General features: G+C 29.6%; 1 protein-coding gene across 1 annotated transcript in view; it reads right to left on the bottom strand.

Moving 5' to 3' along the window:
- Nucleotides 1-12,449, bottom strand: part of LOC107447298 (uncharacterized) — a 218,563-nt gene extending 206,114 nt beyond the window's left edge. The window contains exons 1-2 of the mRNA XM_071179921.1: nucleotides 12,155-12,449; nucleotides 604-2,376 (exon numbers count right to left, since the gene is read on the bottom strand). Coding sequence (XP_071036022.1) covers nucleotides 604-2,361 — 1,758 coding nt within the window. The 5' untranslated portion in view covers nucleotides 2,362-2,376; nucleotides 12,155-12,449. The remainder of the gene's footprint in view (nucleotides 1-603; nucleotides 2,377-12,154) is intronic.
- Between the last annotated feature and the right edge of the window lie 1,557 nt (nucleotides 12,450-14,006).

Below are 14,006 nucleotides of genomic sequence, written 5' to 3'. Positions count from 1 at the left end.
ATCGTAGTGGTAGTTACGCCATAGTAAAGACCTTCCGAAGCACCGATGGTACTGACATCTATAGGTCTTTGAGAGTCTCGGTGACCTCTTTTATCAGCCTTCGAAGAAACCAAGGGTGCACAGTATCGGTTCTTGTTAAGTACTCAACTTCGTGCGCAGGTCGTTGGGTTAACAAAGCAGGGTAGCCATTCCCACCAGGAAATCAAAATTTTGATAGCATGTTTTCGGATCATCCTTATGGATGTCTTCCTAACTGTGTCAAGAGTGGCAGCCTTAGTGAAATGATAATAAAATACTACTACGGCCATAAATATTAAAAATACAATATCAAGTTAATTTCCTTTGCCCATTTAAAACAAATTTAAGAGGCTTAAAGCTAGTTTCTCATTTTGGTAGGCATTTGATGTTATTGAACGCGTTAACTGCATGATAAACTGCTTTTAACTAGATACTTTTAAAATGTCAGATACATTGATACAAATCAACCTCTAAACTCTATATTGCAAGAATAATTAAAATGCTTTGAATTTTTCTGATCGCTATAGTTAAAATTGGATTAGTTAAGAAACAAAACTTACACACCGTTAATAGTTGTATTCTTACCTCAAATGCTAAGTTCGTTGAAATACGTCCAATACCATCAGAAAAACAATAGGGCTTGTAACCATTAGCAACATCACATCCTCCTTCAATATCTGGCTCTGTCCGAATATGACGGGGATCTAATGGTACAGTAACAGTATCTTCTGTTTGTGAAAAACATTGCCCCATTCTTGCCATATACTTGGGAACAGAGTGAATGTGAGAGAAATCTCCCATCCACGATCGGATATGCTGAACTGTATTACCTTCAGCATCTCTAGCGTATGTCCATATGCCATGATCACGAATCTGAGAATTAGACCAAGCCAGGAACTCATAGTTGCGTGATCCAATGCGTATTCCTGTAGACATTGGTCTACGGATCGAGTATTCAAAAATACCTTTCTCAGCATTTGCAGCGTTGAAACTTAATCGAGAATTGTCGTCATCTCTAAATGATACCCGAATGGTGTATTCTGGATCAAATTTTCTCAAAACTCTATTACCGAACATAATTTCAGGTGGCCAAAGCAATTGACGCGTGGGTGTCACAGTTATGCGACGGATTAATCGGCACTTCTCGGGCACGACATAGTGCATGTAATCCATTTCATCTTTGTGATTAAGATAAAAGTAATATTGTCGCTCAATGGCGTGCCAATAGTTCATGATCTTCCCTGATTCTAAAGTCGATAAGACGAGTGTTAAAGCTTTTTCGAGACAATCTCCATTTTGCAAAGAAAAATCTTCTAAAACACGTAGAGAGGTATGTATGTTGGATGTTTGAGAAGGGACTGTAAAACTTCTTTTAAAAATCGATGTTATCATGTATGTAGATCCGAAATGATTCCAATTGACGTCAGGAATGTCAGGTTTTTCTTTCTGCTTAGTAACAATGTAGGCATAATGTATTGGTTTTTCACCGCACCTGGCATGAATTCTGCTAACGATCTCTTCAACGACGATAGCATTTGTAAATGATAGTTTCATAACCGTAGCTTTTCCAAGCGTTTCAACGTCAAATAATGCTCTCCTTTCGCCGACAGGCAAATAATTATTATTCCTCCTTCTACCCCAACAGCTCGGACCAGTCGTAATGGTAGCAGATCTGTGTCTTATTTGATAATTTCCTATATATTTACTGTAACGTTGTTCAGTTTCAAAAATAAGAGGTGGGTTGCACAAATCAAAAAATATTTCATGAGAATTCGAATCGATATTGACAAATACATTTTTAATATTACTGTAAGGGAAAACTAATTCCCAAGCTTCGTATTTTATAGTAACAGACCGACTATCGTGATAAAAATTCACGTGGTGAGAGTCTAAACTCTGATCTGACTCCAGTGAGGAGTACTGATGAAAGGCTCCATCATGTGGTAAAATTCCAAAACTAATAGTCTTGTATGCAGTGTATACGTGAGAATGCTTGCGTGAGGAGCTGAAAGATTTGTTTTCATAAAAAGCCAAAATTGGGGCGGGGTTTGGATAAAATAAGTTCTTCCATTCACTGCGCAACTGTCGACAGTAGTGCACCCAATCTTGGTTTCCTAGCGAACTCTTGGCTGAAACTTGAATGATAAGTTCTTCTATTTCTGGGGTATCTTCTTCTTCAGATTTTTTCACTTTCAAAAAGCTGAGACTGACGTCCATCAGACCACATTCTTCAAAATGAAATGTCAGCTGTTCGAGATATGTCTTAAATTTCTTCGTTATGTCATCATCTGTGGCATATTTCTCTTCGGGCACAATAACGGTTCTAAAATTAATGACTTCCATTTCTCTTTATTTCACCTAAAATTAACATAAATATATAATTAAAATAGAAAAACTTTCCTTATTTTAAATTATTAAATTGTGTACCATGTTGTTTAAAATTGTTTTGAAATAGTTTTATTCTTGCGATTAGAAAATTTTATGATCCTTAAATTTCATTAGAATAAGCTCTACAGAAAAAGGTGTATCTGTCCCTATAAAATGTTTATTGATTCGGATATTTATGTGACTACCAGGGCATCAGCTTCTTCCACAGTGGAAAAAACAAGTTTCGTCCATCCGAACTGGAATAACTGGTGTTTTGATAACTTTTGTTAAGGATTTGATTATTGTTTCTAAGATAATTTCTACTTGGTTTTTTGAAATCTCGATGTCTTTAATTACTCTATCATTATTGATATTCTAGCGATTTTTTAAAACACACCGATATTATCATAGCAAGGGAAACTCAAATCGCAGATTCGAGAAATCATTCTTAGACGTACTTGGTTTGTGCCGATATCATCGTTAATCCTTGCAGTGCTTCAATCGATATTCCGACGGTTTTTGCTTTAAATTTTCACATTTAGAAGGGGGGGGGGGGAAAGAAGAAGAAAAACGAATTTAAACCCTTTTATTACAATTTTATTAAATGCTAATCTCAAATCACTCATTTAATTATTTGCTTTTAATAGGACGATTTCATCGTTTTTATAGCTAGCATTTGTTGATATTATTTCTACACATAAGATTTGAATCGCGCATTTAAATAAAACACTTTTTGACACGCTTAATTTAGGCCGATAATATCGAAATTCATGTCGTGCTTCGATTGCATTTTCGGCAGTTATTGATATTAATTTCCAAGTAGTTTTCAAACATCCCAATATATTTTTTACAACATGGAAAATTCGTATTGAATATTTAATTAGTAACGCAATTATTCTATCGATTTTTTCGGGTTAGATTTTTTGATTTTTTTGGCAGTTATAGCTATTGATTTCCACATAATTTCTGAATGGATATTTTTCATATTTTTTTTTCAATACTATATTGATTTACAAAATGCGAAAAAGGAAATAAATAGCAAGTTTTTCTTTAAGAATCTTTTTCTTTAAGTTTTTCGCAAGAATCTTCTTTAAATTAGACACATGTGTATTTGTTATTATTTACAGAAAACAGAGAGCACAGTTGGTATAACACCTTGTCTACAACACTGCTTTTTAATCTACAAAAATAAAAAATGGAAAAGGCCACTTATAGATTTAGAGGAATTTCAAATTAACTGTCGTTTTTAAAGCATAATTTTTCGAGTGACCCTAATTGCAACAGTCCTTCAATGCTATATTATTTTCTGAAGCCTTTGAAGAGTTCGATAACATCTGTAACTGCTTACATACAAGAAATCAATTACTAGTAATCGAATACAGGGTAACCAAAAACACCTTGTATAAGTATTGTTTTATGTATTTTCATTAAGCCAATGGAAATAATTCCAAACGATTATACATCAATAGTTTTTTTATATTTATTTACATTCCATTATAAAGCAATTTTATTCCGTATTTTATCTAAACAGTGCTCTTTATAAAATTCATTGAACATATTTTCTTTAAACTAATATCGAAATTCAAATACTTAAATAATTGTTTTGAATTGGCATTATTATTTTAAGAGATATTCAGTATTCAAAAATTAATGTTGTAAGAGCGAAATTTTTAATTTCTTGCTGCATACTCTATATAGATAAAATTCTTTAAATTTTATTCTTTTTTCTTATTCGAAATCAAAATATTTAAAGAATTCTAATTTAACAACATGTTTTTTATTAGTTTAGATTAGTTAATAGTTTTTGTTTTCAGAATTGGAAACCTGTACCTGTAAAGTACAGAACAAAAAAAATAACAAAACAAAAGTTTCGTTTTCCTCCTTTCTGATAAACTCCCATGAATAAAATCGTTTTATATTCTATATTTATGTATCATTTAACATGTTTCTCATACATTCCTTAGTTTTCGCCAGCTTTTTAGGGTAAAAGGAAAAACAGTTTTGGAAACATCATCTCAGGAATACAAATAAACTATTGACATTGTGACTACTACATAATTCGAATTTTGAATCAAAAATCAAGTATTTACCAACAAACGGTAAAATTAAATGCTAATGGAACTTCTTAAAAGAACATTTATCTTAATTTAAATATGTTATAAAAGGCTAAAATGAAATCAAGAAAATTAGCATCACTGTAATAATTGTAAGGATTTGTTGACTAACATGTTAGCGATTGTAAGAAAATGTGTGATTGGTAGGCTTCGCTGAAAGAAAATAATCAATTTTAGTGGATGAGAGTACAAAAGGTTTTAGAAAAAGAGTGCAAAATAAGATCTATTGTTATTAAATTATAATCCATTAATTTTTGTAGAATTTTATAAAGCAGACACGTGATTGATGGAAGAAGAAAATATCTTAACTTCTTTCTTGCAATGCTTGTTAGCACTTCATTTCTCTTTTTTTTGTGCATAGAAGATAGATAAGACTCATTTTTATGCACAAAATTAACATTTATAAAATTTGAGGAAGAAAAAATTATTTAATATTTTTTTTTCTTCTTATCAGCACATAAAAAATATACGTATTTAAAAATTACAAATTCCTCTCTTGCTCTTTGAGAAAGCCAATGCATCAAAGGAGAAAAAAACTGTGAATCCTGTTTAAAAATCGTGAAATCCACGACAATAGCTAGAAAAAGTTCATTTATAAAAAAAAAAATATTTCTCACGAACACCACACAAATTGGGCACGTCAAAAAAGGACTAATAATAGTAGATATCGACGAAGTCAACCGTCATCTATGAAAAGATACCCCAACATAGAATTGAGTTAACATGTCTTATATACTAAGAAATTGGAATTGTATTTTCGTAATGGTTTTGTAGTACTCCCCCACCAGAATTATATCTGTGATAGAATTCGATGAGCGGATAAAACTAGTTGATGCATTGCTGTTCTGTGAGGAGCCGGGATAGCTGCATTAAGATCATCGTACTTTTTGAGTGCTGGTCGTGAAAGCTGCATTAAATTCACGGTCATAGGCGCTCCTGTGTTGCCTTTAAGCAGTCGAGTGAATACGTTGTGTGCGATCGAGACAGAGAAGCAACAGCGTGAGGAGGTTGATAATGTCGCAGTCACATGTAGCAAGTCAACTGTTCAATGTAGACAATTCATCGAAATACGAGTGTTCAAATCGAAGTAAGAGTTTCTCTCAAGGTAGGCGTGTTCACATAACGTTCGAAGGCCACCAATGTGGGGACAATGCTAACCTTCATCTATCAAAAGGTACCTCAAGATTGAATCAGGTTAGCATGCCTTATATACTAGGGAATTGGATTTGTATTTTTGTAGTGGTAGATACACTATAATTTGTATCGAGATTTTTTTAAAAATAAGCGAAAATCGGTACTGATAACTGCCGAAAAATTCCAATCGCGTCAAATAGTTAAATCACGCGTACTATTTGATTTTTAAGGATCATAATAATATGTGAATTTCAAAAAATCGCGTGAAAAGAGACACCAATAACTGGCAACAAAAAAAAAAAAATATCAATAGATTTAGTGCAGCGTCAAAAATGCAATAACTCAAATGTGTGATTCGCATTTCTCATTTCTTAATAACATCATATTAAAATATCAGTAAAAATTAACTATGAAAAAGTCGATCGAAAAAAACAGCGGTAACGTTGCGTCAAAAAATGTCTAAGAAATGCCTGAAGTGAAATTTTATGTGTAATAATAATGCATAAAAAATATAAGAATATAAAAAATAATGGCCAATAAAACGATCAAAAGACATGGATTTACGATGGTATCGACGCAAATCGAGAGCATCAAAAAGTGATTACTCAAATGCCCGATTCAAATTTTGCGTGTCGCCGGCCAGGTGACCAAGCGGTTAGTGTGCCTTACTGCGAAGCCAATAGCTGCGGTTTTGAATCCCGCTATGGGCATAGATGTTTCTCTCTTTATGATGTCCTCTATTGTGTGTGATATGTGAATGTGGCCCACCCTATGAACGTGTATTTGTGGCAGTGTGGCGTGGGTATAATGTTGTTCGACTCCGTTCACAGGTGCCCACTGGGTAACGTTAAATGCAACACTTCAGTTCATTCAACACGGGCAACTTATCAAAAGATGTAATTNCTGGGTAACGTTAAATGCAACACTTCAGTTCATTCAACACGAAACGTTCAGTACCTGCCGTTATTTCAGAAAAAAAAATTGCATGTCGCAATGACATCGGAATTTTAAAATCCATGAAAAAATCAATTTCATTGCAATTAAGAGAAGAAAAAAAGTTCGAGGAACAAATTTACCATGTTATGGAGCGCACCGAAAAGTTATAATTGAAATGTGCAATTCGAAATCTCCATGTCTTAATCTATGTATATAAAAATTAATGTCTATGTAAGGGTGTCATTTATAAACTCCAAAACCATCCAACCGAAATCGATGAAACTTATCATACAGATAGTTTAAAGCACGAGGAAAGTAACAAGTCACAGTTGGTATTAGAACATTTTACCGTAAACCGTTTGAATGGGATGAGCGAAAAACGAAGTGGAATTTGCTGATTGGTTAAGCGATAGTCATTGTTTTAATTTTAACGATAGACAATTCAGTTTTTCTCATATTTTAAGAATAACATCAGTGATCATTTCTAGCTTATAACTCTAGTTGATAAAAAAAATAGTTTATTGCACGTAGTTAAATATTGAATTATTTTATATTTGCTACGTCAGATAAATTCAATGAACAACATTATGCGGTAACACGCGAGGTCTACGTCACCAAATTTATTGTTTTATAGTTGTCTGATAGCACGCATTTTTTTTTTATTTATATCTCTTTTAAAACGTTTTTCTGAGAAACTATTTATTTAAAATCAACAGTAATTGAATAGAAGAAAAATATTTATGCATTTTACGGCAGAATTAATCAGAATGTTGTATTTATTTGTTTAAGTGAAACATAAAAAGTCGCCATATTACTCTCGCCAATGAAGCTAAATTAATTTAGGCAATATATGCATATTAAAATAAAAGAAACAAGCTGTGTACTAGAAAGAAAAAGTAATGGAGTTAAGATATTTATTTGTCTAGAAGAACAGTAAGAAATCATTATACTATCAATTACGACAATGATGCTTAATTAATGTTGGTAATATGTTAAATTGACATATAAAAAAACTTATGTAATAAAAAGCAAAAATAATAGAGAAAAGATATTTAATCATTTTCGGGAGCCTTAAAAATCGCCATATTATTACTAACATTAATGCTTATTGATAATATGTATTAATTAACATAAAATAAAAAAAGCTATATGCTAAAAAGCAAAGTTAAAGAAGAAAAGGTTAATAAAAAAATAGTTTAGGAAAACCGTAAAAAATCGCCATTCATAGATTACGCTTAATTATTGTGCACTATTGATATTGATATTATGTACTACTGGTATTATACCAATTGGTGCAATTTTGATAAGAATTCTATAAAGGGTTTTCCGTGGTTTCAGAAAATATTTTTTCAATGGTAGCAAAAATAGTTTATTAATATTTTAATGAATGAGAACTAAAAGAAATTTATTCTTCCACTACTAAATATTTTAATAGTAAATTAAAGGTTAGATAGAGAAATGACCAGGGTCCAAAATCCTCCAAATTTTAATAAGAATTAAATTTCTTAAAAGAAAAAAATTTCCTCTTTAGTTGGCTATCACTGACAAATATATTTTTCACAAAATTTAAATGTTGAAGGGCTTCGTAATAAGTATCAGATATGCTAATATAGGTATAAAATATTATAATGATATATTTGGTATGATATAAACAGAAACAATACTAAGCAGTTTAAATACCGATACTTTAGAAAGAAGTGTTTTATGGCCCCTCGAAAGGCATATATGTTCCGGAGAAAATTACTTGATAGTGGTAAATTTTGAATGTTTTGGTTTGGCCACGAGTAATAGCTTCATGCCAAGTGATGCTAAATACATTTTATCTTTGTTCTAATGGGATAAACTACAAAAAACAAGTTTTACTTACTTAAATAACGTAAAAGCCACTGAAAAAGGCAGCAAATATTATTAAATAAAAAAATTAAATTATTATAGCTATATTAATTGAAAAACTTGGTGGAAGACGCATGTACGTGACATTTACAGAATGAAAAAAAAAGTTGTATCCGAACTATTTTATTACCAATTTAGTCGAAGGCGGGACGAATAATTCTTTGCTTTACTGTTCCTAATTTTAAATAAAACCAATTACCTAAAAAATAAGACACTTGTTTTTAAAAATCATGCTGGCGTACTAAAATTTGTGTGATTAGTTATGTTAAGATTTAAAAGAAGGCAAAAGCAGTGATTCATTAATTCCCCTAAAAATGTCACTTACCTGGTTCTTCCATCAAGCTCTTTAATTGTGTCGGTTCATGCTTTTCAGTTATGAGTATGATTTCGTAGTGATTCTCTACTCTGATTAATTGATTCTTTACTTATTTTTTATACACCATGTGCGAAGAACGGGTATTCTGCTAGTATCATATAAAAATAAATTCTATATAATTGTAGTCAGAAAAGGGGGCAAATAAATAACATTGATTAAATAATTCTTCTGTTACACATCGAAATATGTAATAAAATTGCTACTCATAAAAATATATGTTTTAAAAAATAAAAAAAAAAACATTTTTTTAACACACAATTTTTTAAGTGCTTGAATTTTCGGAATTACTTTTTAGATTATCAATTTTCTACCTTTGTGTTCGCCTCTGTAGTTCATTAATTAGAGCCAAAGTTAGGAATTTTTTTGTCCGTCTCATGTTTTCTAAGTTACACGTTTCTCTGATTTGAGTAAAAAGTGTCGGTATCGTGCATAAATGAGAATTTAGGAAAGAAAAAAAAAAGAGGACGCTTGCAAGGGTGGAAAAAATGTCTCGTTGTCGAGATTTTGCGTAAGTAACTAAGTTCAAATTTTAGATTAGAGGACTTCAAGAGCATTTTGTCAGAATATTAATTATTAATTCGCGGAAATCCTCTAAACAATGGTCTTGAAATTCACGGAATTCCGAGAATTAACTGATTAATCACATGAACGATCTAGTTAAAAATACTAAAACATTTGGAATCATTTTGTCCAACAAAAAAAAAATCTCCGAAGCATCGAAACAAACTTGAATGATAAATGGATTCAGTCCACTGACTGGAAGAAAACAAAACCATACAAATAGAAGCACCTAAGCCATTCTTCCACCTCCACCACCCACATTCTTTGATGCAAGCGAAGTATTACTAAGTTGAAGGTATTTCAACTGATAGGCAATAAATTTTCGTCTAAAACTGGATATAAAGGATGTTAAAATGTAATTTAAATTAAGAAAATTAGTTAATAATTTAACTTAGTAAAGATAAAACATCAAAGAAAAAAATTCCAGTTTTTCTTTAAAATTCTCAGATTTTTCCAGGTTTTTATGCAAATTTCCCTGATTTTTCCAAGTTTTTTCTAGAATAAAAATTCTCTGATGATTCCAGGTGGGTGGCCACCCTGATTAAATATGAAGCATAACTTAGTTTACTTGCTTTTTTTTCTTAGTAATGTATTCCAAAGATCATGTTTTAATATACTTACTTTACCCCTAAGGAAAAATGGGTATAGTTCTAAAATTAGAATATAATTCCTGAAAACATATGTAAAGATTGTTTTAGAAATAAAAGTGTTCTTCAATTTATGTATCATAATATAAAGAAAAATACTAAATAAATAAGTTTTTCGTATTATTAAATTAAGGAGTTTATATGTTCATGGTTATCAAAATTAGGTTTGACTTCGGATGCTGAACTCTATACAATTTGAAATAGTTTTTGGTTTGTTTGAAATATAATTGAGAGTGTAAAAATGAATGCCTATAATGGTAATTTAAAATGTTTTTACTATTTAATGGCAGACACGCATTTTTATTCAATTAAGCAATTTTAAAGGTACTTTTTTGTTTTCCATCTAAAAAAACTGCCATATAAAAGACAGAAATTTTCGTGAAATAGCTCAAGAAGTACTATTCATGCTATTTTGGTAATTGTTTTAATTGTATGTATGTTATGTTATTTCCTTCTATCATTCTTTTCTTTAAAAAATAAAATTTTAAAAAAATTTCGTTTTCAGAGTGAAAATTACTATGTAGGGCTATAATCAAACAAATAAGTTATATTTTCAGCTATTTCATTAAAAATACAGAGTGTTAGATACTTAATAAAACTAATACAGAAGTAAAACAAATAAACCTATCATACAACATTTAGCTAAACCAAACCGTATATTCACTTTACCCCACTTCAGAACACAAATAATAATAAATAAAATTTCGAAATTTATTCTTAAATTTCTATATAGTTTTTAATGATAATAAAAAAAGTTTAACAGCTTAAACTATCATATTGTATAAATTGATCATTAGCAGATAATTTGGAAACATTACATTTTTGATCAGTTAATAAAACTGAAATAAAAATATGAAACAAATTATCTCAATTTAAAAGGAGAAAATAGATGTCTTATAACTTATGCACTTTACCCTGTGTACTCACTTTACCCCACCGTGCATCTGACCCTATACTTGCAAGTGTTTAATTAAAAAATACATTTATAAAATTAGAATATTAACTTTATAGAGTAAAACTAAATAGTTAAGAAAGATTTTTTTCCGTTTAAATTTTTATTGAAATTTGAATAAAAGTTTGGTAACTTCAACAAAAAAAAAGGAAAAAAAGAACAAGTTTTACATGTGATAGAAATTTGCACTTCTTAATTTTAGATAAATTGTTTAAATGTAGGGGATAAAAAGATCCAGAATTAAAGGATGGAAGGTTTTATTGAGTTTAGGAAATTGTGATATTTCTGATTTGAGTGTAAGAAATTCAACTATTTTCTATTTAAAAAATGCCAATTTCTAAATCATAACCAATGTAGACGAAATGGTTATATTTTAAAATGTAAAACAAACAATATCTATAATGTTTTTATATTATTATTATAGAAAGGTACAATGTTTAAGTTTAGAAAAAAAATGTTCTAGCTTGAAATTAAAAAAAAAGAAAAATTTTTCAATTTATCATCATCACTGTTCTTTTTTTTTTCGTTGTTGTAATTATTGTCCATGTGCATAAAAGCGCAAAACAAGAAAATTTTTAGTAATGGTTTTAAATCATAATGTGTTTATTAATAAAATGTGTTCCTTTAGGGTAATATAAAAGTAAAAGTAACAGAAAGATGTTTTAGCAATGAAAAGTAAAAATTCTTGATATTTCTCCAAAATTGTTATTAATCCATTTTCTAGAAAAAAAATATAACATTTTTAATAAAATTTTAATTAATTTCTTTAGGTGTTTTTGAGCCATTTAAGTCAGGGGACGGTAATTACATTTTCCCATGCAAATACAATTTAAAACTGTCACTTTATTTTTATTTTTAAAGAAAATGCTTCATTGATTGTTGTTGATTTCTAGCATACACAATATATATGTCAAATAAAGAGAAAATAACGAGGAAAATTATAAGTTTTATGTACTGTGCATAACCTGTAAGTATATAGAACTCATAAAATAAGTTAAAAATATAAAGAAAACATGGAAGAAATATAATAAAGATTAATGAAAAGAGAAGAAGAAAAATTATTAAAAATAATATATTTGAAAAAAAATTTATATGGAAAAAATACACACACATACATAAATAATATTATAGGAAAGAGTAATATTAAAATGATTACCTCAACGTATCTTTAGAACAACTAAGAAGTCCTTCTCACTTTAGCGGAGAAATGGAACTAGGCTGTCAGTTTTATTTCCACTGTCTAGTATGATGTATACATTGATAACGGAACCACGTGAGGAATATTTTATCATTTAACAATATAAAAGTTCTCTTTTATTCCAATCTGATAGGAGTTAGAATAAATATCACATTTTATAAAATCGAAATTAAAATAATAGGGAAATTTCCCATTCTATGAATCTGCATATCAGACGATAAATATTTCATTTAGAATGTGCTAAGAGTTTGCGCAGACTTTCAGCGCATGACGTCACTTAAAGTTTCGGTTTGCTTCATTTTTTTTTTAGACATAGCTTTGTTTTCGATCATGATAACTCTATCATGCTTTCTTTTTTTTTTTTTTATCAAGCAATAAAGCTAATAAACATTTCGCTCTGTAATTAATCGTAATTCACTGCAAGAATTGATTGCTTTAAACCTGGATGTTTAGATTTATTTTATAAATATCTTTGTTTTAGATATGTTTTTTTCATTCAAGGGGAGAAGGTGATCAATTATAACTCATGATTTCCCTTTCCTTAAGATAGGGATTATCTTTCCTGTATTAAACTTGATTATTTACACTATTGTTATTTGAAAAACAAGTATTAATTCTGATAATATTGTTCCGCACTTATTTTTTTCATAACGTTTTAACACTTAGAACAAGAAAAATTGAAAATTGTATGGATTGTAAAAATGCCGTGAGATACGCTGAAAATGAAGTTTTTATTAAAATTTATTATGATAACCAGTTGATCACAAAAAAAATCAACGAATAAAATATGAATTAATATAATAATGGTTTGTAAAATTGATCAGAATTTTAAAGAAATATTTTATTTCTTATAGTACCATAATTAGAACGTTGAACATTAATCGCGCATTTGATTACTCACTTTCAATGTGACAATTTCATTGTTGTTGTTTTTTCTGCAGTTTTTGCCAGTGCTACTGATTTCCACTTTTTTTTCTTTTTAAAAAAAAAAATATTCCGGTATTTATCAGTTGGTATTATTTCGACAAGTGAAAATCAAATCTCTCATTGAAAGCATCACTTTCTGACGAACTCAATTTACGCTAATCGTATCGTAAATCCATATGGTGTTTCGATTATATTTTCGGCGGTTATAAATATTTACTTCCTCGTGGTTTTTAAATACCTCGATATATTTCAGAAAATATGGGAAATTCGAATCGCGCATGAGTATTTACTTTTTGACGCAATTATTCTATCATTTTTTTCCTTTTCCTTCCATACTTTGGTAGTCATTGCTTATGAATTCCACATAGTTTTTAAAATCCGATATTTTTAATACGATATTATTTATTACAACAACCGAATCTCGAAACGAAAACGCATTTTTATAACCTCTTTTTTATGTCCGATTCGCGTGATTTCGTCGTTTATCTTTTTTTTTTTCGGGAGTTAATAGTCAAAATTGTAACGATTTTTAATTATTTTCGTTTAATGTAATGATGATTTACAAAATTCGTAATGATGATTTACAAAATTAGTAATGATGATTTACAAAATTCGAAAAAAGAAATAATTTGTACATTTTTCAGCCAAAAAATTCGGGAATACATCGTCCAAAATACTAGAATAAAAAATATATTACATTTACAATTTTAAAGAAAAATTATGGAGAGTTTTATTTTATACGAGAACTTTTTTTTCTTTTGTAAACACAGCACACTTCTGTTACTTTAGTTAAGTAATTATTATTAAAAGTTACTTGTAGAGAATTATTAGAGCAGGGGAAAGCCCTTAAAAAGTTTTTCTCAGGGGAAACAATATAAATTTT

This window comes from Parasteatoda tepidariorum, chromosome 4, assembly GCF_043381705.1.
Source record: "Parasteatoda tepidariorum isolate YZ-2023 chromosome 4, CAS_Ptep_4.0, whole genome shotgun sequence".
In the NCBI taxonomy this organism is placed as follows: domain Eukaryota; kingdom Metazoa; phylum Arthropoda; class Arachnida; order Araneae; family Theridiidae; genus Parasteatoda; species Parasteatoda tepidariorum.
The sequence above is the reverse complement of the archived record's forward strand: the minus strand, read 5'-3'. Positions and strand labels throughout refer to the sequence as shown.